The sequence below is a fragment of the Trachypithecus francoisi genome, unplaced genomic scaffold (genome assembly GCF_009764315.1).
Source record: "Trachypithecus francoisi isolate TF-2019V2 unplaced genomic scaffold, Tfra_2.0 Lachesis_group6, whole genome shotgun sequence".
Lineage (NCBI taxonomy): Eukaryota > Metazoa > Chordata > Mammalia > Primates > Cercopithecidae > Trachypithecus > Trachypithecus francoisi.
The window spans coordinates 13,103,377-13,130,342 of record NW_022681471.1 but is presented as its reverse complement, the minus strand read 5'-3'; the positions used below and the strand labels follow the sequence as shown (position 1 = coordinate 13,130,342).

At 41.8% G+C, this 26,966-nt stretch overlaps 1 protein-coding gene across 1 annotated transcript in view; it reads left to right on the top strand.

Moving 5' to 3' along the window:
- The window catches only part of LOC117078435 (teneurin-1), a 174,971-nt gene extending 150,597 nt beyond the window's left edge, over nt 1–24,374 (top strand). Inside the window, exons 13-15 of the mRNA XM_033201989.1 lie at nt 3,479–3,845; nt 5,297–5,806; nt 24,290–24,374. Of these exons, the coding sequence (XP_033057880.1) occupies nt 3,479–3,845; nt 5,297–5,346 (417 nt within the window). The 3' untranslated portion in view covers nt 5,347–5,806; nt 24,290–24,374. The remainder of the gene's footprint in view (nt 1–3,478; nt 3,846–5,296; nt 5,807–24,289) is intronic.
- The last annotated feature ends 2,592 nt before the right edge of the window (nt 24,375–26,966 follow it).

The following is a 26,966-nucleotide window of genomic DNA, read 5'->3' as shown; positions in this document are numbered from 1 at the left end:
CTCCTGTGTCTATAAAGGAACTAAGGTGAAGCCATGTTTGGCTAGCCTGCATGTCTCCAGTGCCTAGCACATCACTTGGCACAAGGCACACCAGACACACACACACACACACACACACACAACACACACCAGTTCTTTTGCTTCCAACTCTTTAACATGTCTCAAATCCATCTGCTTTTCTCCATGCCCATTGTTGCCATCTCAGTTCAGGCACCATAATCCCTAACCTGGGCCCATGCAGGAGCTCCCTAACTGCCTGCCTCCCTCCTATGTCGCCTCTCCTCTAATATGGTCTGGACAGCAGCCAGGATGATCTGTCTAGAACCCAAATATGACTATATCACACCCCTACTTAGAGCCCTTCAGTGGCTTCCCACAGCCATCAGAACAAAACTGGACATGTGCTTCCCTCTATTACCCAATGTTTTAGTCCGTTTTTTGTTGCTATAACATAATATCACAGACTGGGTAATTTATGAAGAAAACGTTTATTTAACTCTTGGTTCTGAAGGCTGGGAAGTCCAAGAGCATGGCACTGGCAGCTGGTGAGGGCATTTTTGCTGCATCATAACATGGTGGAATGGCATCATATGGCAAGAGGACAAAAATATGCCAGCTCAAGTCTGTCTTCCTCTTCTTATAGCCACTAGTTCCATCATGGGGACCCCAACCCTTTGATTGACCTTATCTAATCCTAATTATCTTTCAACAGAGAAATGCAAATCAAAACCACAATGAGATACCATCTCACCCCAGTTAGAATGCCTATTATCAAAATGACAAAAAAAAAAAAAAAATGCTGGTGAGTTGCAGAGAAAGGAAAATGTAAATTAGTACAGCCATTATGGAAAACAATATAGAGTTTCCTCAAAAAAATAAAAATAGAACTATTTTATGATCCAGAAAAGTAAAGGAAATCAGTTTGTCAAAGAGATAGCTGCGCTATTTGCAACAGCTAAGACATGAACTCAACCTAAGTGTCTATCGACAGATGAATGGATAAAGAAAATGTAGTACATATACACTATGGAATACTAATTAGCAACAAAAAAGAACACAATTCTGTCCTTTGTGGCAACATAAATGAGCTTGGAGGACACGTATTAATCCATCCTTACACTGCTGTAAAGATACCTGAGACTGGTAATTTATAAAGGAAAGAGGTTTCATTGGCTCATGGTTTCGCAGGCTGTACAAGAAGCATTATTCTGGCATCTGCTCGGCTTCTAAGGGGGCCTCAGGAAACTTACAATCATGGCCAAGACAAAGGGGAGATGGCACCTCACATGGCCAGAGCAGGAGGAAGAGAGAGAGAATGGAAAGGTGCTACACACTTTTAAACCACCCTGTCTCATGAGAAACTCACTATACAGTACCAAGCGGGGACGGTACTAAATCAGTCATAAGAACTTCACCCCTATAATCCAGTCACTTTCCATCAGGATCCATTTCCAACACTGGGGATTACAACTGAACATGAGATTTTGGCAGAAACACAGATCCAAACTGTATCAGACACTATGTTAAGTGAAATAAGCCAGGCACAGAAAGATAAATACCACATGTTCTCATTAATATATGGAAATTTAAAAAGTTGATCTCATAAAAGTAGGAAGTAGAATAGTGGTTACTAGAGGTTGGGAAGATGGATAGGGATAGCCAGAGGTTGTTTAATGGACACAAAAATACCACTAAATAGGAAGACTAAGTTCTAGTGTTCTATATACATTATAGAGTGATGAGCAACAATTTGTTATATATTTTCAAATAGCTGCAAGAGTGGATTTTAAATGTGCTTAACACAAAGAAATGATAAATGTTTGAGGTGACGGGTATGGTCCCACCTCCAAATGCCATCAACATGTGAATTTGAGGATTAAGTTTCCAATACATGGTATTTGGGGGACATGTTCAAACCAGAGCACCTGATATATTAGTCTGCTAGGGCAGCCATACAAAATACTACAGACTGAATGGCTTAAATGACAGAAATGTATTTTCTCATATTTCTGCAGGCTAGAAATCTAAGATCAAGGTGTTGGTGAGTTTAGTTTCTTCTGAGGTGTCTCTCTTTGACTTGCAGGTGGCTGCTTTCTAGCTCTGTCCTCATATAGTCATCCCCCTGTGTGTAAGCATTCCTGGTATCTCTTCCTCATTGGAGAGACACCAGTCCTATTGGATTAGATCCCCACCCTTATGATCTCATTTAATCTAAACTCTCTCTTTGAAGGCCCTATCTACAAATACAGTCACACTGGGGGTTAGGGCTTCAACATATCAAGCTGGAAAGGACACAATTTAGTCCATAACACCTGGCCTCATTATTCAGGTCTCCCTCACACCCAGCCTATTATTAGTCTTACTGAATTAGTTTTAGTAACCTGGATGGGCCATGCTGTCTTTAACCTCTGGACTTTCACCCATGCTTTTCCCAGTACCCAGATTTTCCTCAACTCTGATGCCCCTCCCCGCTCAACTTCCACCCCATTCTTCTCCTACTGTTCATTTCAGACCTTACTTAGGTACCACCTTCTCTGGGAATATCTTGCCTCCTGACTCCTAGTCCAGGTGAAGTGCTATCTTACCCTCTCTGTTGCCTTCTTTTCACAACATGGAGAGTAATTGCCTAATGGTTCCTCTAAGGACTCTACTATACCACAAATCATTTGAGGACAGAGACTGTGTCGTAGTCAGTTTTGAGCCCCAAAAGCTTAGCACAAGGCTTAACCCAGAGAAAGGCACTCGGCAAACACTCAGTGAAAGAAAAAAACAACCCGTTTCTTTGCTGAAAAGGGGAACCTATGGAGTGAACCAGGTCAAGCTAAGTAAGCAATGTGCTATACCCCAGGATTCTAAATCAACAGCTGATGAACTGTACCTGAGTGTTCCACAAGGTGGATGCTAGGTCTGTGCTAATAGCAGGTCCTGCTGCAAAAGGTTGCTTATTGAGTAAAATCTGGCTTCTCCAGCATTCTATCATCCAGAAACCTATATGACCTTGCTCTCCTATAATCTGCAGGACAGTGAAAGAGATTTGAGTTATCTAGCTACCAGAATTCCTACAGCAATGATCCTCAGAATCACCTTGGCAAAACACAGATGTTTGGGTCCCCACCTCCAGGGTTTCTGATTCAATAGCTCTAGGGTGGGACCTGAGAATTTGCATTTCTCACAAGTTCCCAGATAATACTGTTGCTGCTGGTCCAGAGAACACACTTTGAAAACTCTAAATGATCCTTCTGAAATTATTGGAAAAAATTACATTATATTGTAAATGGCATAAATGATAAGTATGTTTGCCAGAACATGTGATTAACCATCCCCCCACCACCCTCCACTTTCCCCAACATCACCAATGTTGCTAAAATTCATAAGACGGGGAAAACAATACACCAAATTTTCTTTTTCTTTTTTCGAGGTAAAACTGCCTATGGAAAGATATGGTAACCTAATGGTATGTGTTCTGTTCTTTTCACAGGTGCGATTAGAGTGGCCAACAGACCTTGCAGTCAATCCTATGGACAATTCATTGTATGTCTTGGATAACAACATTGTGCTGCAAATTTCTGAGAACAGGCGCGTGCGGATCATTGCAGGACGCCCCATTCACTGCCAGGTGCCAGGCATTGATCATTTCCTGGTCAGCAAGGTAGCAATTCACTCCACTCTAGAGTCAGCGAGGGCCATCAGTGTCTCCCACAGCGGGCTGCTCTTCATAGCTGAAACAGACGAGAGGAAAGTAAACCGCATTCAGCAAGTAACCACCAATGGGGAGATCTCCATCATCGCTGGTGCCCCCACTGACTGTGACTGCAAAATTGATCCAAACTGTGACTGTTTTTCAGGTATGACCTTTTTAGCAATTCACCAGCTCCCCCTCTCTGTTTTGAAAAGAAAAACATGCCCCAGCAAAGTCAAAAGAAAAGGAAAGTGTTACTTGCAAACATTAGTATGAGCTAGTGGAGAAAGCAATGGATTAGGAGTCAGATCACCTAGTTGTTCTCACAACTGACTCACTGAGTGACCCTAGGAAAGCTGCAAGATCTCTTCATGACTCATTTGCTTCATTTGTTTAATAAAGATGGCATTGTCTCAGTTATATCACCTTGCTCTTCTGAGGATAAACTAGTATAATAAAAATGTTTATACTCTTAAAAAGTTGAGACCACTATACAAATGAAAGATCATGATATTATTAAATATCTGTACTTTAGAGAAAGGAAAACTAGGTAAAACCCACATTTTCTGGTTTAGCTGAGGAAAAAATTCCTTCCCCATAAGTGGTTGGTTTTCAGATTAAAAGCATGTGCTATCTGAGACTCAAGGGACTAAGAACAGGCTGCCTTTGGGATAGGTGCACAAAGTTAAATCTGGCAATGGAGAGTTCTCAGGACATTGGTCTGCTAGATACATTGCTTTTTAAAAATCTAAGACTTTCTCCATAACCCATAGTGAAGTTTTCTTCTATTCAAAATTGGAAAAAAAAAAAAAAAGAACCTTCTCCCCAAAACATGGAGTGGATATCTCAGATGGCAAACAGTCCTCTTAATGTCAACAGATACAATTATTGCTGGGATATGGAAATCCCTCCCTCCATTCTACATGCAGTACTATTAAACTGCTCATCCAGGCCCAAATGAGAAGTTCTCTTAACCTCTGCCTTTCCTTAGGCCAGAGAAGTCAGGGGTGAGCAATTTGGTCGACATGACTTTTGATAAATATTTTCAATGTTTTCTTGGACAATTAGTTTTATAGATATTTTGCTAATTTGTATCTTTCAGTCAAAGCAAATCTAATGTTTATTCCAGATATCAAATATGATGTTCTGAATCATTGTTGCACTTATAGACTTAGTGTACTTTGACAGTGTGACAATGGGAATTAACAGAAGAAAGGGCATCTAGGCACAGTAGGACTGGAAAGTCCTGAAACAGATCCTGAAAGCCTTGACAGGCATAACTCTCACAGATTTCCGGCCAAATTTTATGTGGCTATCATTATTTGCAGTTCCTGTATCTTACAATGCAATAGATTCTGAACAGCAGGATTGAGGATTTCACCAAATTGTTGTAACTGAGATAATTACATCTTACTGTTCATCTGCAGTGGTACTGACTCAAGAATTACAGTCTTTTGAATAATAGGCTCATATTTTTCAGGGAGGGAATACAGAGAATGTTGGTTCACTGATTGTTTCCTTTAAAATGATTCTTGATGCACAGAGCTTTCTGTCTGTGGTATGTTCATGTAAATGCTTATGATGCCAATTGTTAAAATCAGAGCCTTTCTCCCACAGGTGATGGTGGCTATGCGAAAGATGCAAAGATGAAGCCCCTTCCTCCTTAGCAGTGTCGCCTGATGGTACCCTCTATGTGGCAGACCTGGGAAATGTTCGAATTCGTACCATCAGCAAGAACCAAGCCCACCTGAATGACATGAACCTTTATGAGATTGCTTCACCTGCTGATCAGGAACTATACCAGTTCACTGTAAATGGAACCCACCTACACACCCTGAACTTGATAACAAGGGATTATGTTTATAACTTCACCTACAATTCTGAAGGTGACTTGGGTGCAATTACCAGCAGCAATGGCAATTCAGTGCACATTCGCCGTGATGCAGGCGGAATGCCGCTATGGCTTGTGGTGCCTGGCGGGCAAGTATACTGGCTGACTATAAGCAGCAATGGAGTCCTGAAAAGAGTGTCAGCCCAAGGCTATAACCTGGCCTTGATGACCTATCCAGGAAACACAGGGCTTCTGGCTACCAAAAGTAACGAAAATGGATGGACAACCGTTTATGAGTAAGTTTCTAATTCTCAACATGGGCTTTGTTAGGTTTTTATTTGAAATTGTATTATACTGGGAAAATGCCTTAGTAATTGCTGGGTGTTGCATGTTTTTTTCTCCTAACAACCACCATAAAAAAATGAAAAGTCAAGGAGAAAATTTTACCTAATTCCTAGAATTCAGACCCATTTTTCCAGAGCAGTTTGCAGAGCATAATAATAAAAACATAGACTGCATGAAGGAAGACTCAAGTGTGGCACTGTAGGAGACAGGAATGAGGTAGAAGTACAAGTACTCAAGAAATGTACAGCATCCCGGGGAAGACAAGGTACAATTTCATTTAAATAACAAAACTAGAGTATAGTTCTAAAGCAGCAAAGAAGCAGTGTGACTTAACAAGTATTTATTGAGCCTTGTGGGGTTTAATGAATGAATAAATGATTGTGTGCCCAGCCCAGCCCAACTCAGTATAAGTCGCTGTGGGAGGTAAGAGAGAAGTTCAAATACAAGAAGTGGACCCTGGAAAGCAAGGGAAGAATTATATGGGGCAAATGCTGAATAAGAGAGGCTCCATTCATTGGCTGCTTCTGTAAAATGAAGAGCCAAATGCTCTGTATGGGATTGGGCTTCCTCAGGGTCCCTGCACAAGTTGAATAATCCAGCACATTTTGGCATTTACAGACTGGAACTGTGATAACTTTGTTTAATGGGGAACTAACACAAAGCATGTCTGACAGCAAGCTACTAGGAGGTGCTGTAACATGGAAATAGAGACCATTGTCCTTGCCTTTTAAGGCATAGATGACCTTGTTTGCAAGTCAGCCCATCTAGAAAGCTGGTCTGCTGGCGCTCGGGAAGCATTTTCCCCGCAAAAGGAGTTGCTGAGTTTTTTTTTTTTTTTTTTTTAAATTATACTTTAAGTTCTAGGGTACATGTGCATAACGTTTATATCATGTATAACTCCCCAATGCAATCCCTCCCTCCTCCCCCCTCCCCCTGATAGGCCCCAGTGTGTGATGTTCCCCTTCCCGAGTCCAAGTGATCTCATTGTTCAGTTCCCACCTGTGAGTGAGAACATGCGGTGTTTGGTTTTCTCTTCTTGTGATAGTTTGCTAAGAATGATGGTTTCCAGCTGCATCCATGTCCCTACAAAGGACGCAAACTCATCCTTTTTGATGGCTGCATAGTATTCCATGGTGTATATGTGCCACATTTTCTTAATCCAGTCTGTCACAGATGGACATTTGGGTATAAATTACTCTACTACAAAGACACATGCACACGTATGTTTATTGAGTTGCTGAGTTTTTAACCAGTATACTGAGTGAGCTAATCCATGGAATCTGAATTCAGAGTCTGGAATGGCATCAAAGTTGAAGAATGTGAGAAGTGGAGATGTTAAAGTATAAGGGGTTCCAAGTGTGACTATTTTGGGAGGATATAGAGAATATGTCCAGTCCCATGAAAGCCTCTTGTAGAAAGGGAAAAAACAATTGGCCTTCAAGTTTTGGATCATTTTTCAAAGAAATGCCATCTGTACAAAAGGCCAGACAGTTATTTTACTTTCACTTCGAAAAATGTATTCAGTTGTTTCTGTTGCAAGTCTTCCTCTATTTTTTGAAAGTAATTCTCTTACATCTTAATAAGAGTAATAAAAGCTACAGTTAGCTAAAGATTTACTAAGTGCCAGGTACTGGGCTGGGTAATTTACATATGTGACTTTATTTGATCCCCATAATAACAACATGGGATAGGTGCCCCTAAGTATGCCCACTTTATGGATGAGAAAACTGAGGGACAAGATAGTTAACTTGTCCTGATTCACATAGATACCCAGAATTCAACCACCAAGAGCCTGTGTTTTCAAACACACTACCCTTAGAAAAGATAAAATTTCTAATGAGAAGTTTTAATGTCTTTTTTAAAAACTCAAGCCAGATCACACTGCGGCTGAAATTAGGCAAACAACTATTTTGAAAGCTAATGGTGGAATTCAGTTCCCCAGCAAGAAATGGCTGAAGTATTAACTAGTTTTCAAAAGAACCAGTTCAACCATTCATGTGTTTATTCAACAAATACATGAGCACCTACTACATACCATACAATGTTATAGGTGCTGGAGATACAGGTATGAACAAAACAGATAAAAATCCCTACTTTTATGGAACTTATATTGTACTGGAGGAAGATGAGGAAGATGTATACAACTTCAAATGATGATAAGTTCTATGGAGAAAAATCTAGTAGAGTAAGGGAGATCAAGTGGGTGGAGCAGAAGATGTTTTTATTTCAGATTGGGTCAACAGGAAAGGCCTCACCAAGAAGGTGACTTTTACATAAAGATCTGTAGAAGATGACAGTAAGTCAGTCATACGAATATCTGGAGGGGTGGGGAGTGGTATGAGGGGTATTCCAGGCAAAGGGAAGAGTAAGTATAAATGCCCTGCAGCAGAAGCAAGCCTGACACATTCAAGGAAGAGTAAGGCAGCCATTGTGATGGAAGTGGAATGACTAAGGATAATGAGGACATGAAATCAATTAAGTAACCAGAACTACTTCATGTAGGGCCTTGTAGGCCACTGTAAAGACTTTGAATTTTACTCCAAGAAGTGGAGCCACTGGAGAATTTTGAGTAAAGAAGTGATATAAGCTGACTTTCATTTTTTTAAAATCACTCAGTATTAAAAATGGACTGTGTAGTGGAAACAGGGGAACCTAACTGGGAAGCAGGAGGAACTATTGCAATAATGCAGGCAAAAAATGATGACTTGGACCAGGGAGTTGGACCAGTAAGAGGTGCTAAAATTGAATATATTTTGACAGTAGAGCTGTCAGGAATTACAGAAAGATTGAGTATTGAGTGCAGGAGAAAGAGGGGTTGGAGATACCTCCAAAGTTTTTGGCCTGAGCAACTGGTTTTCATTTACCAAGAGGGGAAGACTATACAAGGAACACATTATACTGGAAGGTTATGAGGTGGGAGATTGGGAATTCAGTTTTGAATATGATCAATTTAGTTAGGCATCTAAGTGTAAATATCAGGTAGACAATTGGATATATGAGTCTGGGATTGAGGAGAGAGGGTGGAGAGTGATATTTGAGATGTACTAGTGTTTAGATTGTATTTAAAACCATGAGATGGGATGAGATCTCTCCATGAAAGTGAGTATAGACAATGAAGTAAAGAGACCTGAAGACTGACCATGAAGCACTCCATGTTTAGAAGTGAAGATATGGGCCGGGTGCAGTGGCTCATGCCTGTAATCCCTACCTACACTTTGGGAGGCTGAGGCGGGTGGATCACCTGAGGTCAGGAGTTCGAGACTAACCTGGCCAACATGATGAAACCCCATCCCTACTAAAAATACAAAAAATTAGCTGGGTGTGGTGGCGGGTACCTGTAATCCAAGCTACTCAGGAGGCCTGAGGCAGGAGAATCACTCGAACCTGGGAAGTGGAGGTTGCAGTGAGCTGAGATCGCGCCACTGCACCCCAGCCTGGGCAACAAGAGCGAAACTCTGTTTCAAAAAAAAAAAAAAAAAAGAATGAGGATATGAAGAGGAACCAACAAAAGACACTGAGAAGGAAAGCCAGTAAAGTGGAAAGAAAACTAGGAGAGTGGGATGTCTTGGAAGTCAACTGTGTTAATCTGTTTGTGCTGCTATAACAAAATACCTTATACTGAGTAATTAATAAAGAACAGAAATTTATTTTTCACAGTTCTGAAAGTTGAGAAGTTCAAGGTCAAGGTGCCAGCAGAGTCAGTGTCTGGTGAGGGCTACTCTCTGTTTCCAAAATGGCACTGCCTACTGAGTCCTTGTATGACAGAAGGTGGAGAGCGAAAAGGGACCTAGCTGGTTCTCTCCAGTTCTTTTGTAAGATTGCTAATCGCATTCATGAAGGTAGAGACAACATAACATGATCTAATCACTCCCTAAAGGCCTCACCTCTTAGTACTATCACATTGACAATTAAGTCTCAATATTTGATTTGGGGGGACAAATTCTGACCATAGCACCAAATAAAACAGGTGATTCCAGAGGAAAGAGTCATCAGCTGTTCAAAATACTCCTGATACGTAAGGTGAGAACTTATAATTGATCATTTGATTTAGCACTGTGAAGAGCAGGCACTGTGACACATGGGGGACCAAAGACTGAGTAGAATATTCTCTTAAGAGAGAATGGATACACAAATGCTCATAGCAACATTATTTATAATAGCTGAGAAATATAAACAACTCAAATGCCTATCAAGTGGTGAGCAGACAAACAAAATGTGATATAACCATGTCATGAAATAGTATTCAGCCATAAAGAGAAATAAAGTTCTGATACATGCTACAACATGGATGAACCTCAAAAACATTATGTTCAGTGAAATAATCCAGAAACAAAGGACCCTTCTGATTCCATTTATATGAGATGTCTAGAAGAGGCAAATCCATAAAGACAGAAAATAGATTAGTAGTTGCCAAGAGCTGGGGAGAAGAATGAATGGGGGGTGACTGTTAATTCATATGGGGTTTATTTTGGGGGTGATAGAAATGTTCTAGAAGTGGTGGTGATGGTTGCACAACATTGCAAATGTACTGAAAGTCACTGGATTGTACAATTTAAAAAGGTGATTTTTATGATGTGAGAATTATATCTCAATAATAATAATATAGAATGACTAGGAGGAGAGAGGTTGACTCAGTGAGTAAAGAACTCTTTTGAGGAGTTTTGCTGTAAAGAGGAGCAGAGAATTAGAGCTGGAGGAGAGACAGAGTAAACAGAACAGTTATTTAAGTGAGAGAAATAACAGCATATTTGTATACTGATAAAAATTATCTAATATAGAGGGGGAAATTGATGATGCTGAAGAGAGAAGATAATTTTGTTGTCATATCAGTTTGTGTGCCTGTTTTCCGCTGGCATCAGATTGATTCAGGCACTGTGTGGCAGGCAAGAGTCTCATGGTGAATGGGGCCCAGGCCTGTAACCAGGATTTGGCCAATAGTGAGTGAAAAGGTATCAGCTAATATCATTGTTGAGTAGCCGATCTCGAGCCACTAAGCTATGAGAAACACAGACATCCACATGGGGGTAGTCATGAAATTTTATGGCCACTCACATATACACCATGGAATACTATGCAGCCATTAAAAAGGATGAGTTCATGTCCTTTGTAGGGACATGGATGAAGCTGGAAACCATCATTCTCAGCAAACTATCACAAGGACAAAAAACTAAACACTGCATGTTCTCACTCATAGGTAGGAATTGAACAATGAGAACACCTGGACACAGGAAGGGGAACATCACACACCGGGGCCTGTTGTGGGGTGGGGGGAGGGGGGAGGGATAGCATTAGGAGATATGTAAATGACGAGTTAATGGGTGCAGCACACCAACATGGCACATGTATACATATATAACAAGCCTGCACGTTGTGCACATGTACCCTAGAACTTAAAGTATAATAATAAAAAAAAATTATGGCCACAAAGAGACATTAGATGTCATTTTACAAATGAAGAAACTGAAACCCAGAATAGGGAAGTAACTTGACCATTCATATGCTAGTTGGCTTATCTAGAGTCAGGTCCTTGACCTTCTATTCCAGTGTTCTTTCCACTGCTGCCACACTGCCTTCCAGAAAAAGGAGAATCATGTGGGCTTACGAGAGTGACCATATAAAATCTAGAGGGCTAGAAAGTTTCCCTCAAGTAGCAGGAAAAGATGAATAGGGTAGCACCAGGAGATGAAAAGGGAGGCTGAATAACCATTTGTTCTTTCTCCCACCTTCTTAACTCCAGTCAGAATTACATTGAAACTCTCTTGGTCAAATAGCATCTGTTGAAAGGAGAAGGTACCTCTTCTCCTGACACAGTCTATTCTGGTGCTGAACAGCAGTCCTTAACAAAATACAGCTCCTGTCCCTTCTTGCCTGTAAACAGAAATGAGCAACTTTCCAGCCTTCATAATGTGACTAATTCTTCCTACAGTCTTGATATAATATCTGACTTTTTTCACTTTTGTCCTCTAGAGCTTTGGCTAGTTCTGAGCACCTTTCAGGTTTTCTCTTGTCCTTCTGAAGTTGGAGAACACAGCATTTGACCTACTCTTCTAGTCAGGGTCAGAGCAGTGCTAAGGTCGGTAGAAGGTTGCCATACCACTGATACCAGGCCCTCCTAAAAGAACTCGAGTAATTCCCTGAGGTAAAAGGGAGGCTTCTTTGTGTGGACAAGGGGACAAATTGTTTGCAAAGGTGGAAATAGAAATTCTGTTCTGAGATGAGCATGAGAGAAACAGAAGTGAAATTTGGCAGGATGGAAGACTGCAGTGTAAAGGTAGCCCAGTCAGTAATCCAGTCAACTTTCTATTATCTGCAACTATCACGAGGAAAAATGACATGGATGACCCTGAACAGTGGATAATCCAAATGAGATTTTAAAATGCATCTTGTGTAGTGGTAGTGCATGGACTTTTATTATGTAGTGTGATGTTGTTTATATAGTTCACTGATTTTCATAATTCCATTTGACTTGGACCAGGATCAAAATTGCACACCCCAAGTGTTAGTATTTGATGCATCACTGCCCATGAGTGTCCCAAGTGTCAGGGGGAAAAGCTGACCACAGAGAAACAGCTAACAAGGAATTGATTGTCAAGGCGGGAATACTGGCCCGAGGCGGCACGGGTGGGCTCCTAATTGTAATAACCATGCAGCAGCTGAGATCTGAGGGAAGGGCCTAGCAATTCACACAGCAGACAAGCCATTCTCCACAAGGCTGCAAGAGTAGCCAGGTTGCCCTTGTTTGTTTCCCTGGCAAAGGATTCTGCTCCACTAAACTGAAAAGGTCCCAGACTAAGGCCAAAGCATCAGTCATGTCACTGCTGCTGGTCCATTCTGAGTTGACAGTTCCTCAGGCCCCTTGCCCTTTGTGGGAAGCCCTCCCACTCAAAGGAGACTCTCCATTTACATGATCTCTTGATCCTTGGTCTTCTGCATTCTCTGTTTCCAGACTTTATTAACACATTCTCTCCTCCCATTAAGAAAACAGAAAACCACCACCACAACAAAAATGCCACCCACTGACAAGTTGGAGAAGCCTTCATAATATCTCTGGGTACCTTTTAGACTGTTTTACAAATGCCCAGTTTTATCATGAATGGCTAATGACAGATTCCCTCTTCTCCCTTATAAGATCAGAGGGGTAGGGGGCAAGTTAAACAGCCATGTCTCTGGGTGAGTATGTGCCTGGGGATAGGATGTGATTCCCATGCAGAAATGCTTATGTAATGATCAGTCATTCCAAACACATGTGATGTTTCCAATGCCTTCCAGAATCCCAGAGTAGAAAAGAAACTAAGGCATGTATATTTCAACCGCCCGATGCTTCCAGGCAGGGGACTGATTTCAATTAACACTAACATAGAAATGTTTGACTATTCCTTCAGATCTTTAGAATAGAGACTCCATCTCCAACTCCCAGCGCGAGCGACACAGAAGACCGGTGATTCTGCATTTTCAACTGAGGTACTGGGGTCATCTCTCTAGGGAGTGCCGACAATCGGTGCGGGTCAGCTGCTGCAGCCTGACCAGCGTGAGCTGAAGCAGGCGAGGCATCGCCTCACCTGGAAGCGCAAGGGGGAAGAAATCCCTTTTCCTAGCCAGGGACTGAGACACAAACACCTGGAAAATCGGGTAACTCCCACCCCAATACTGCGCTTTAAGGAAACAGCACACCAGGAGAATATATCCCACACCTGGCCGGAGGGTCCCACGCCCACGGAGCCTCCCTCACTGCTACACAGCCGTCTGCGCGATCTATCCGCAAGGCAGCAGCGAGGCTGGGGGAGGGGCGCCCGCCATTGCTGAGCTTAAGTAGGTAAACAAAGCCGCTGGAAGCTCGAACTGGGTGGAGCTCACAGCAGCTCAAGGAAGCCTGCCTGTCTCTGTAGACTCTACCCTGCGGACAGCGCACAGCTGCAGTCCATTAGGGAAAGAGCGGCCGGCTGCAGACCCGAACGACTCTGTCTGACAGCTTTGGGAGAGCCGTGGATCTCCTAACGCGGAGGTTGAGATCTGAGAACGGACAGACTGCCTGCTCAGGTGGGTCCCTGACCCCTGAGTAGCCTAGCTGGGAACATCCCCCACTAGGGGCAGTCTGATACCCCACACCTCACAGGGTGGCGTCACCCCTGAGAGGAAACTTCCAAAGAAAGAATCAGACAGGTACACTCGCTGTTCAGCAATATTCTATCTTCGGCAACCTCTGCTGCTGATACCCAGGCAAACAGGGTCTGGAGTGGACCTCAAGCAATCTCTAACAGACCAACAGACAGTCCTTCTGACTGTCAGACGAAAACTATCAAACAGGAAGGACACCTATACCAAACCCCATCAGTACGTCACCATCATCAAAGTCCAGAGACAGATAAAACCACAAAGATGGGGAAGAAGCAGGGCAGAAAAGCTGGAAATTCAAAAAATAAGAGCGCATCTCCCCCTGCAAAGGAGCGCAGCCCATCGCCAGCAACGGATCAAAGCTGGTCAGAGAATGACTTTGACGAGATGAGAGAAGAAGGCTTCAGTCCATCAAACCTCTCAGAGCTAAAGGAGGAATTACGTACCCAGCGCAAAGAAACTAAAAATCTTGAAAAAAGTGGAAGAATTGACAGCTAGACTAATTAATGCAGAGAAGATCATAAACGAAATGACAGAGATGAAAACCATGACACGAGAAATACGTGACAAATGCACAAGCTTCGGTACCGACTCGATCAACTGGAAGAAAGAGTATCAGCGATTGAGGATCAAATGAATGAAATGAAGCGAGAAGAGAAACCAAAAGAAAAAAGAGAAAAAGAAATGAACAAAGCCTGCAAGAGTATGGGATTATGTAAAAACCCAATCTACGTCTGATTGGGGTGCCTGAAAGTGAGGGGGAAAATGGAACCAAGTTGGAAAACACTCTTCAGGATATCATCCAGGAGAACTTCCCCAACCTAGTAGGGCAGGCCAACATTCAAATTCAGGAAATACAGAGAACGCCACAAAGATACTCCTCCAGAAGAGCAACTCCAAGACACATAATTGCCAGATTCACCAAAGTTGAAATGAAGGAAAAAATCTTAAGGGCAGCCAGAGAAAAGGTCGGGTTACCCACAAAGGGAAGCCCATCAGAATAACAGCAGACCTCTCGGCAGAAACTCTACAAGCCAGAAGAGAGTGGGGGCCAATATTCAACGTTCTTAAAGAAAAGAATTTTCAACCCAGAATTTCATATCCAGCCAAACTAAGTTCATCAGTGAAGGAGAAATAAATCCTTTACAGATAAGCAAATGCTTAGAGATTTTGTCACCACCAGGCCTGCCTTACAAGAGACCCTGAAGGAAGCCCTAAACATGGAAAGGAACAACCGGTACCAGCCATTGCAAAAACATGCCAAAATGTAAAGACCATCGAGGCTAGGAAGAAACTGCATCAACTAACGAGCAAAATAACCAGTTAATATCATAATGACAGGATCAAGTTCACACATAACAATATTAACCTTAAATGTCAATGGACTAAATGCTCCAATTAAAAGACACAGACTGGCAAACTGGATCAAGAGTCAAGACCCATCAGTCTGCTGTATTCAGGAGACCCATCTCACATGCAGAGACATACATAGGCTCAAAATAAAGGGATGGAGGAAGATCTACCAAGCAAATGAGAACAAAAAAAGCAGGGGTTGCAATCCTAGTCTCTGATAAAACAGACTTTAAACCATCAAAGATCAAAAGAGACAAAGAAGGCCATTACATAATGGTAAAGGGATCAATTCAACAGGAAGAGCTAACTCTCTAAATATCTATGCACCCAATACAGGAGCACCCAGATTCATAAAGCAAGTCCTTAGAGACCTACAAAGAGACTTAGACTCCCATACAATAATAATGGAGACTTCAACACTCCACTGTCAACATTAGACAGATCAACGAGACAGAAAGTTAACAAGGATATCCAGGAATTGAACTCATCTCTGCACCAAGCGGACCTAATAGACATCTATAGAACTCTCCACCCCAAATCAACAGAATATATTCTTCTCAGCACCACATCGCACTTATTCCAAATTGACCACATAATTGGAAGTAAAGCACTCCTCAGCAAATGTACAAGAACTGAAATTATAACAACTGTCTCTCAGACCACAGTGCAATCAAACTAGAACTCAGGACTAAGAAACTCAATCAAAACCGCTCAACTACATGGAAACTGAACAACCTGCTCCTGAATGACTACTGGGTACATAACGAAATGAAAGCAGAAATAAAGATGTTCTTTGAAACCAATGAGAACAAAGATACAACATACCAGAATCTCTGGGACACATTTAAAGCAGTGTGTAGAGGGAAATTTATAGCACTAAATGCCCACAAGAGAAAGCAGGACAGATCTAAAATTGACACTCTAACATCACAATTAAAAGAACTAGAGAGGCAAGAGCAAACACATTCAAAAGCTAGCAGAAGGCAAGAAATAACTAAGATCAGAGCAGAACTGAAGGAGATAGAGACACAAAAAACCCTCCAAAAAATCAATGAATCCAGGAGTTGGTTTTTTGAAAAGATCAACAAAATTGACAGACCGCTAGCTAGACTAATAAAGAAGAAAAGAGAGAGGAATCAAATAGACGCAATAAAAATGATAAGGGGATATCACCACCGACCCCACAGAAATACAAACAACCATCAGAGAATACTATAAATGCCTCTACGCAAATCAACTAGAAAATCTAGAAGAAATGGATAATTTCCTGGACACTTACACTCTCCCAAGACTAAACCAGGAAGAAGTTGAATCCCTGAATAGACCAATAGCAGGCTCTGAAATTGAGGCAACATTAATAGCCTACCCACCAAAAAAAGTCCAGGACCAGATGGATTCACAGCTGAATTCTACGAGGTACAGGAGGAGCTGGTACCATTCCTTCTGAAACTATTTCAATCAATAGAAAAAGGGAATCCTCCCTAACTCTTTTTATGAGGCCAACATCATCCTGATACCAAAGCCTGGCAGAGACACAACAAAAAAAGAGAATTTTAGACCAATATCCCTGATGAACATCGATGCAAAAATCCTCAATAAAATACTGGCAAACCGGATCCAGCAGCACATCAAAAAGCTTATCCACCATGATCAAGTGGGCTTCATCCCTGGGATGCAAGGCTGGTTCAACATTCGCAAATCAATAAACGTAATCCAGCATATAAACAGAACCAAAGACAAGAACCACATAATTATCTCAATAGATGCAGAAAAGGCTTTTGACAAAATTCAACAGCCCTTTATGCTAAAAACGCTCAATAAATTTGGTATTGATGGAACGTACCTCAAAATAATAAGAGCTATTTATGACAAACCCACAGCCAATATCATACTGAATGGGCAAAAACTGGAAAAATTCCCTTTGAAAACTGGCACAAGACAGGGATGCCCTCTCTCACCACTCCTATTCAACATAGTATTGGAAGTTCTGGCTAGGGCAATCAGGCAAGAGAAAGAAATCAAGGGTATCCAGTTAGGAAAAGAAGAAGTCAAATTGTCCCTGTTTGCAGATGACATGATTGTATATTTAGAAAACCCCATCGTCTCAGCCCAAAATCTCCTTAAGCTGATAAGCAACTTCAGCAAAGTCTCAGGATACAAAATTAATGTGCAAAAATCACAAGCATTCTTATACACCAGTAACAGACAAGCAGAGAGCCAAATCAGGAATCAACTTCCATTCACAATTGCTTCAAAGAGAATAAAATACCTAGGAATCCAGCTTACAAGGGATGTAAAGACCTCTTCAAGGAGAACTACAAACCACTGCTCAGTGAAATCAAAGAGGACACAAACAAATGGAAGAACATACCATGCTCATGGATAGGAAGAATCAATATCGTGAAAATGGCCATACTGCCCAAGGTGATTTATAGATTCAATGCCATCCCCATCAAGCTACCAATGAGTTTCTTCACAGAATTGGAAAAAACTGCTTTAAAGTTCATATGGAACCAAAAAGCCCGCATTGCCAAGACAATCCTAAGTCAAAAGGACAAAGCTGGAGGCGTCACGCTACCTGACTTCAAACTATACTACAAGGCTACAGTAACCAAAACAGCATGGTACTGGTACCACAACAGAGATATAGACCAATGGAACAGAACAGAGTCCTCAGAAATAATACCACACATCTACAGCCATCTGATCTTTGACAAACCTGAGAGAAACAAGAAATGGGGAAAGGATTCCTATTTAATAAATGGTGCTGGGAAAATTGGCTAGCCATAAGTAGAAAGCTGAAACTGGATCCTTTCCTTACCCCTTATACGAAAATTAATTCAAGATGGATTAGAGACTTAAATGTTAGACCTAATACCATAAAACCCTAGAAGAAAATCTAGGTAGTACCATTCAGGACATAGGCATGGGCAAGGACTTCATGTCTAAAACACCAAAAGCAACGGCAGCAAAAGCAAAAATTGACACATGGATCTATTTAAACTAAAGAGCTTTTGCACAGCTAAAGAAACTACCATCAGAGTGAACAGGCAACCTACAGAATGGAAAAAATTTTTGCAACCTACTCATCTGACAAAGGCTAATATCCAGAATCTACAAGAACTCAAACAAATATACAAGAAAAAACAAACACCCCATCAAAAAGTGGGGAAAGGATATGAACAGACATTTCTCAAAAGAAGACATCCATACAGCCAACAGACACATGAAAAAATGCTCATCATCACTCGCCATCAGAGAAATGCAAATCAAAACTACAATGAGATACCATCTCACACCAGTTAGAATGGCAATCATTAAGAAGTCAGGAACAACAGGTGTTGGAGAGGATGTGGAGAATAGGAACACTTTTACACTGTTGGTGGGATTGTAAACTAGTTCAACCATTATGGAAAACAGTATGGCGATTCCTCAAGGATCTAGAACTAGATGTACCATATGACCCAGCCATCCCACTACTGGTATATACCCAAAGGATTATAAATTACTCTACTACAAAGACACATGCACACGTATGTTTATTGCGGCACTATTCACAATAGCAAAGACTTGGAATCAACCCAAATGTCCATCTGTGACAGACTGGATTAAGAAAATTGGCACATATACACCATGGAATACTATGCAGCCATAAAAAAGGATGAGTTTGCATCCTTGTAGGGACATGGATGCAGCTGGAAACCATCATTCTTAGCAAACTATCACAAGAAGAGAAACCAAACACCGCATGTTCTCACTCATAGGTGGGAACTGAACAATGAGATCACTTGGACTCGGGAAGGGGAACATCACACACTGGGGCCTATCATGGGGAGGGGGAGGAGGAGGGATTGCATTGGGGAGTTATACATGATATAAACGTCATGCACATGTACCCTAGAACTTAGTATATAAAAAAAAAAAAAAATAAATAATGAAAAACTCAAAAAAAAAAAAAAAAAAAGAAATAGAGACTTGATACCTTGCTCAGCCACTCTCCTTGTGCTTTATGCCCTTAATAGGATCAGAGTGGGTAAAACAGAATTATCGGGTATTTCTGGAAAGAACTGAAATAAAGATGGAGAGTGAACAGAAGTAACAAGGCTGGTAGGGAAGTTTAGCTGAACTCCATAGCACATCTATGTAACCTGAGTGTGCCCTCCCAGAAGCACTATCGATGGTTCTGTCTGCTCATTGGCTGTCATATCCACCCCCATCCTTTTTTTCACTAGCAGCATCCTATTTATACTCATTCAACAAGTACATGGAGTGAGAATCTACTCTGTTCCAGACACAGAGAATATAAAAATGAATGAGACACTGTGTCCTCCCTCTAAAGATGTGAGAATTGTACAGTCTAGTGGGGAAGACAAATCCCAATGATAGGCAATCACAATATATTTAACGAAGGCAACAGACCACCATCTTCTCTTATATGAACTGAGGCTGCAGCCTCCTAACAGTTCTCCCTGCTCCTTGTCTCCCCTTCCAAGACTCATTGCCACCAAAACACTGTTTGGATCATCCTTTCATCCCCTTGAAAAACTGTCTACGCTTCTTTGTTGTCTAAGCCTTATCTCTCACTACCCTCCTAGAGGAACCTTGTGCTCCAGCAATGCTGGTCCCCCAGTAGACATCCCATCAGTCGCGTGCCTTTCTTCATACCTCTATTTGGAATGCCTTCCTCCCCTCCCCAATCTCTACCTACCTTCTAGGATTCAAATACCACCTGCTTCTGCTTTTCCTCCTCCTATTCTGCTCAGCCCAGCTGGAAATGACCTCTGCCTCTTCTGAGATTCTACAGTTTCTTCTTTACAGAAATACATGGCAATATTCTGGCATTAGAGTTATTTGTGTGGATATCTTATCTGCCCTACTAGACTGTGAATTTCATTCAGCACTGTATCCCTGGTCCCTAGCACAAGACTCTGATATTTATTGAATGAAGGACAAATGAAGATAGAAGGGCATTATGGACTTGGAACTGAATCATAGGAAGCCAAAGGAATTTATTGGTGAGGAAAGAGGAATCTCATATTTCCTAAAGAATTCTTATTAGGTTGGTCAGCTTTCTGACATGAAAGTGTAAAGAGGGTCTGACTCTTTCATATTTCCTTAAAAGAATAAGTAATGAATTTCTCTTCTATTATCTGCAATATTTTTTAAAAGCAAAGATGTAGGAGCCTCTAGTTTTATTCTCAACAGTTTAACTCTGGCTTAAATTGTCCTCAAAGGAAAGGGCAAGCTATCCCTTATGAGAAAATACCAGACCAATATATTTTTAATCATGTGTAAATATCACCTCTCCAACTAAACTATATGCTTCTCAAGGACAAGAATGATTCTGAATTTTCTTTACAAATGTTTCCTTTGCTCTACTGGGGTGCACATGTGTGCACATGCACACACACACACTCAAGTGCACATGCACACAGCCTATGACAGTGCTGAGGAAAAGGGTGAGTGTACTCAATACTTAACTGGCTCGTGCCCTCTGGGACCATCACAGTGGAACTCTGTAAAATCAGGACAGCAAGGGACAATTTGATATCAAATCTCCTCTTACCAAACCCACTTCTGATGACTATGAAGGCAACTGTCATTTCCTGATGGCACAATTCACCAGCTATAATTTGCAGCCTGGTTAGGTGAGTGCTCTGCCCTGCAGGCAGAGAGGGTGGGTTTGCTCCCATGCTGTGGCCTGAGGGGATCAGTTGGAGCAGATCGGCTTGTACTCTCTGCACCAAAGGATGAAGGCACCAAAGGGAAACACACAGCAGAAGAGATTTTGATTAAACTTGTTTCTTCGACATTCAGTCTGGAAAGATGCATTCCCCTGTGATGACGGAAAAAAACTCAAGTAAGCTATAGGAAATCAAAGTCTCCCTCTATTTCTTATCCACTTTGAGCAATCTTTCCAAAGTTGTAGGAATACCCACTGATGTGTACATCTGCCTATTGTTCTTCCTTTGGAAATGACCCAACAGAAGAGAGGTGGGGTCTATATGTTTTGATTCAAGGCCATATTGAGCATCAGAGACACCACCCTGTAGATACCATCAAATGTGATTGCTTTAACTGTGACTAGCAGAATTGGGGTATGTGAGTGTGTTGGAGTTGGGGTGCTCTGTTTATCATGGAGTTACAGTCAAATATACACATTCATTGGCCTCTCTGGCCACAGAAAGGAAATAAGGCAATATAACTTCCAGCTACCCAACAACTGGACAGGCCCATGGGAATATTCCCAACACCATTGCCTCCTTCACCAGAAAACACACACACGTATGCACACACACACAAACACACATACACATACACGAAGCAGTCTCCCAGCTAAATCTATCTGGGTAATTACAGTCTTATCTAGGAATCTTTAGCTTGCCTCTCTGAATATACTACTGTCAATATTGAAAGTAGGAATGGGTACAAAATATGTAGGAATATGCCTGTGCTCTTGGAAATAAGCTTTAAAATGTTTAGGACAAAGAACACCAGTAACTTAGCTGAAAAGGTGTTTGGGTGGGTGGAATAGGAAACCAGATTTAGCCACAGGTCACTGCAAAGGTTCATTGGGAATTCTGACCCTTGTACCCCTATGCATGGATACCATGCTCAATTGGTATCTGATCTTGTCATCTTGCTCTGATGAGTGGATGCAACCACTGATCTTACCTTTATATGAGATCTTCCCTTAAAACAAGGGGCTGTGTGACTGAAGGAAACTGCCCCCAAGTTGCAAAGTCCATGTGGAACCTGCATCCACAGCATCTAAGATCAGCTTTCCTAGAAGAATGATAAAGAGTGAGCTTGCCAAAGGTTGAGGAATCCCTTTAGATATCAGGAAAGGGAAACCAATGAGACAAAGTTGCTGGTGCCTCATGTGGAACAGAGAGGAAGTGCCTGCATAATCCAGGTTGTTGGGGCCACCGTTCCCCTGATAAGAAAGGCATGCAGCAACTTCCCTCTGTCTACTGCCTGCAAACTCCTGCCTCCTCTACCTTGGGAGAATAATGACTGGACATTGGGCCGGGTATGGTGGCTCAGGCCTGTAATACTAGCACTTTGGGAGGCTGAGGCAGGGGAATCACATGAGGCCAGAAGTTCGATACCAGTCTGGCCAATATGGCGAAAACACGTCTCTACTAAGAATACAAAAATTAGCCAGATGTGATGGTACTTGTTTGTAATCCCAGCTACTCGGGGAGGCTAGGGCGTGAGAATTGCTTGAACCCGGGAGGCGGAGGTTGCAGTGAGCCAAGATCACACCACTGCACTCCAGCCTGGGTGACAGAGCAAGACTGTCTCAAAAAAATTAATTAATTAATTTTTTTTTTAAAAAAGGCTGGATATTATTGTTTTCCTCCCCTGGAAGGAAGACCAAACAGACAAGGTTGGGGCTAAAGTGGGTATTCGAGCCTTCCCATGCTCCGTTCTTGCCAGCGGCCTGCTTCTCGTAGCCACAGAGCCCCACAGCAGGCAGAACATGGGCAGTCTTTGCAGAGGGAAGGATTTTGCTATTAAACCCAGAAACAAACAGCACTCTTCAGTCTTTCTTTGATAATGAGTCCTTAGCTCCATAGCAGCAATGTGCCAACCATTTTGGCTGAAATCCATTTAAACAAAGGAGACACCCAATTTTAAGGCTTGGCATATCTGTGATGTCAATAACCTATTTGATTCATTCTATTCACATATATGACTGTTTTAACTGATAGTGTATACGTGTGCGCACACACACGCCCATGTATATGCAGAACTGAACTTCAGGTGGCATTATATATACGCTCAAGTTCAAGTCTGTCCTATAAAATACAGTCCAACCACTTTTCCCAAGCCTTCCAAAGGCTGGTATAGTTATTAAAATTTGAGCAACTACCCAGGCTGAGTTCTTTAGAATATAATGGATTAATACTGAATTACTATGCCACTTTGTGTACTTGTTGGGGGAGGGAGTAGTACAGCCAGTCTCTACCATTCTGTCCAGGCTGAATCCTGCTCATTTTAGGTAAAAAGAATATAATTGTTTAACATTTTAAAAGGCAAATAAAAGTGCTTAAATATTTTGTAATTTGGAACTTGAAAAGAAAACAGTAATGGGTTTCCAAGTGCATGTCTTTACTTTTAATGAAGTGTTTATTTTTCATGGTTCTACTGGCAATAAAAGAACAGCTCCACATCAAAAGCCTTCAGGGAAGCAGTTTTCATTTGGAGGACAGTGAGATTGCCAATAATCCTGATTTTTTTTTTTGGAAAAGTAAACTCCCTAGACTATATTTCTAGATATAGGTTATAGCCTATTATCCCTTTTTTGTCTCTTACTCATGTAGACAAATTACAAAACGTTATGTACTATACTCTAAAAAGATTTTTAAAATTTAAGTGACATCAAGATCAGGGGGCTCCAGAATGTTTTAATGAACATGTTTCCATTATCCTCTGTGCCTGTTCATTTGTTGGAAGAATGATTCATTCATTTCAATTTGGCAACTTAAACAGCAGCAAATTACAATTTTCCCATCATAACGCAAAGTCAGTATATTGGCTTCTCAGCCTTTGAGGGCCCTTTTGTACCTTCTTTTGCTTTGCCAACAGCACCCTCTGCTGGGCTTTGTAATCCATCACATCTAATGGGATCGACCCAAATTGCAAACGGAGGCCTCCCTGCAACATTGCACACAGCAGGACATGATTCATAAATCAGTGTTCCACCCTGGTGATTCATTACCAGATACATTTTTTCTGTAAAACAGCACAGCTCAAGGAAGTCATCAAGAATTCAGAAGCTGCAAAAAATACCTTCGTTTGATTAATCATCTCACTGACCTTTTTCTTCTTATTGAACAAGGTTAATAATACTTGTTATCACTCAAAGTTAAACGGTATTAGCTGCCAAGTGATTTTTATTTTGCAAAGGCCTGTTATCACTGCCGAGAGGCTTCAAAGCTGGGATTGGTTACATTCCTCAGGTATGACCCCGAGGGACATCTGACCAACGCAACGTTTCCCACTGGAGAGGTCAGCAGCTTCCACAGTGACCTGGAGAAGCTGACAAAAGTGGAGCTAGATACTTCCAACCGCGAAAATGTCCTCATGTCAACCAACTTGACGGCAACTAGTACCATATATATTTTAAAACAAGGTAAGATTGTTTCCAATGATATCTGTCTGTAGCAGCCCCTATCTCAACATCCACCCTAAAACCTGTGTACACCATTCGTAAACAGAATACACCTCTAGCTGAGAAGATGTACTCTTCCTGTTTTCCAGCTATGGAAGTTGAAACACAGACAAAATTCACACCTTTTACAAGTTCTCATATCAACTTTGGGCCCATCTCTGTAGGAGTCATGAGGTTCAATCCCTGCCAAGTCTGCTCTGCTATCAACTCATTTCCCAACACCCAGCTGTTTGCAAAGCTCTTTCAGGGTCCGGCTAGGTTATATTAAATAACTGGAGCCTAGGCTCCAGCTGAGCTTAGCATTCTAGATCAATGCCAACATGGGTGAAGAAAAAGGAAAATCTTAGGATACAGACCAAGCAAGAATATAAGTGAAATGAGAGAATTAAAAACTCATTCTATTTGAAGACAGAAAAGTAAGGAAGAACAGAAGAAGAAAGGAAGGAAGGGAGATAGGATTTGGAAGGAATGTCTTAGAAGCTAGAGGAGAAGTGCGCAAAGAGAAATTGCTTTCTCTCTGCCCTGTCATTAAGACCTCATACTGTTGTTAGGTGGTGAGGCCAGACACTCTAAGAGGAATAGTCCCAACTTTTGTTAGTGGTATTTTGTGGAGTAAGCAACTGTGATGGTGGCCCCAGGTGGTAAGGTGCTAAGTTGAACTTCATACTCTTCTCATTCTAGCTCCCAGCACGTCAAACTGAGGAGGCTGATCCAACAAGTCAGTGAGGGAGGGAATTCTTTAAAAATGAAAAAGAAAAAAAAACAAAAACAGCCTGCAGTGTTAGACAAGAGTCTTTTATCCAAGAAACAGATACTCCAGCTGTGAAAATAACAAGACACAAATGGATAGGGAACACGTTTTCCTGTCAGAGCGGTAGTCTAGCCCAGAAGGCAGTTAAGACCACAGCACCCCACCTGCTTATCCCTTCCCAAACATGCCTCCTAAAACTAAACCTGTCTCTTTGCTGCTTCCTGCTCTTCCCTTCCTTCCCCCTCTTCCTCCTTTGCTCTTCTGTCTACAGAAAATACTCAGAGTACCTATCGGGTGAGTCCAGATGGTTCCCTGCGTGTCACTTTTGCCAGCGGAATGGAGATCAGCCTCAGCTCAGAGCCCCACATCCTGGCAGGGGCAGTCAACCCTACCCTGGGCAAATGCAACATCTCATTGCCCGGAGAGCACAATGCAAACCTCATCGAGTGGCGGCAGAGGAAGGAGCAAAACAAAGGCAACGTTTCGGCTTTTGAAAGGAGGCTGAGGGTAAGGCTTGACTTTATACAAGATATAGAACTTTTATAGTTTTTTTTTTTTTTTTTTTTTTAACTGCAGAGCCTCCCTAAACTGAAGTCCCATTTCTCCAAAGCTTTTCTAGGTGACTGACTGGCTTATATGATATACTAATTCAAAAGAGGGTGCTAATGGCCGATAATGGTTCCGTATCCTTAAATGAGTATTCTAATAGGAGCTTTCTTTGTCATTAGCCAGCTAAAGTGCTCTAATAGTAGCAATTTCAGGCACCAAGAAAGTCTGGCTGAAGAAATGTGTTTAGTCAAAGGAAGCCCTCCAGCACCCCTCCCAGCATGCCCTGGAGATGCTTATCAGGCTCACTGAGTTGACCGAGGTCCCTGCTTTTCAGGTAGCTCTTTGGAAATACCTCGCAGGTACACACAAAAGGATGTGAGACAAAAGGCAACATTTGGGCAAAGGCAAGTTAAAAGGAAAAATCAGTGAATTATAGCATTGCCATGAATACATATCCAGGGCCAGAGGGATAAAGGACTGGTACTGAGATTGGGCTGAGGTTCTCAGAGCTGCCTGGAGGAAGTTATAGATTAGGGAGTTTTAAAGTCCTTACCAAGCACAGTTCACCAGAGTTAACCAAGAGACCTCAGTCAGCTTTTCTGCAGCACACAAAGCCTACAATCACCATAGCACTCTGTCTACCTGTCCCCTCTTGAACATTAACCAGTGTTAGGATGATGTGGCCAACTTTCTACATGTAGTAACATTCAATATCTGCCCTAGAGCAACTGCCAGCCTGTGGGAAATAATCACTCACTATTGAGGCCAGATCTGTTTTCAGCACCTGTGTCACGCCTGACATACCGGGAAGGTTTATGGTATATATAAAGTTTCGGTGCAGCAAAAGGAATAGCAGTCCAATATAAAATTTTCTTTTTAATTCTCAGCAAGGCGAGTTACTTCTATAGAAGGGTGCGCCCTTACAGATAGAGCAATTGTGAGCACACACTTGGACAAGGGAGGGGAAGGGGTTCTTATCCCTGACGCACGTGCTGCTGTGTCATTCCCCTATTGACTAGGGTTAGACCACACAGACTAAACTAATTCCGATTGGCTAATTTAAAGAGAGTGACGGGGTGAGTGTTTTGGGGGGAGTCAGGGCAGAGCAGGTAGCAGGGAATGTGAATGAATTAGGGTGGAGCAGGTGATCAGAATGAGTTAGAGT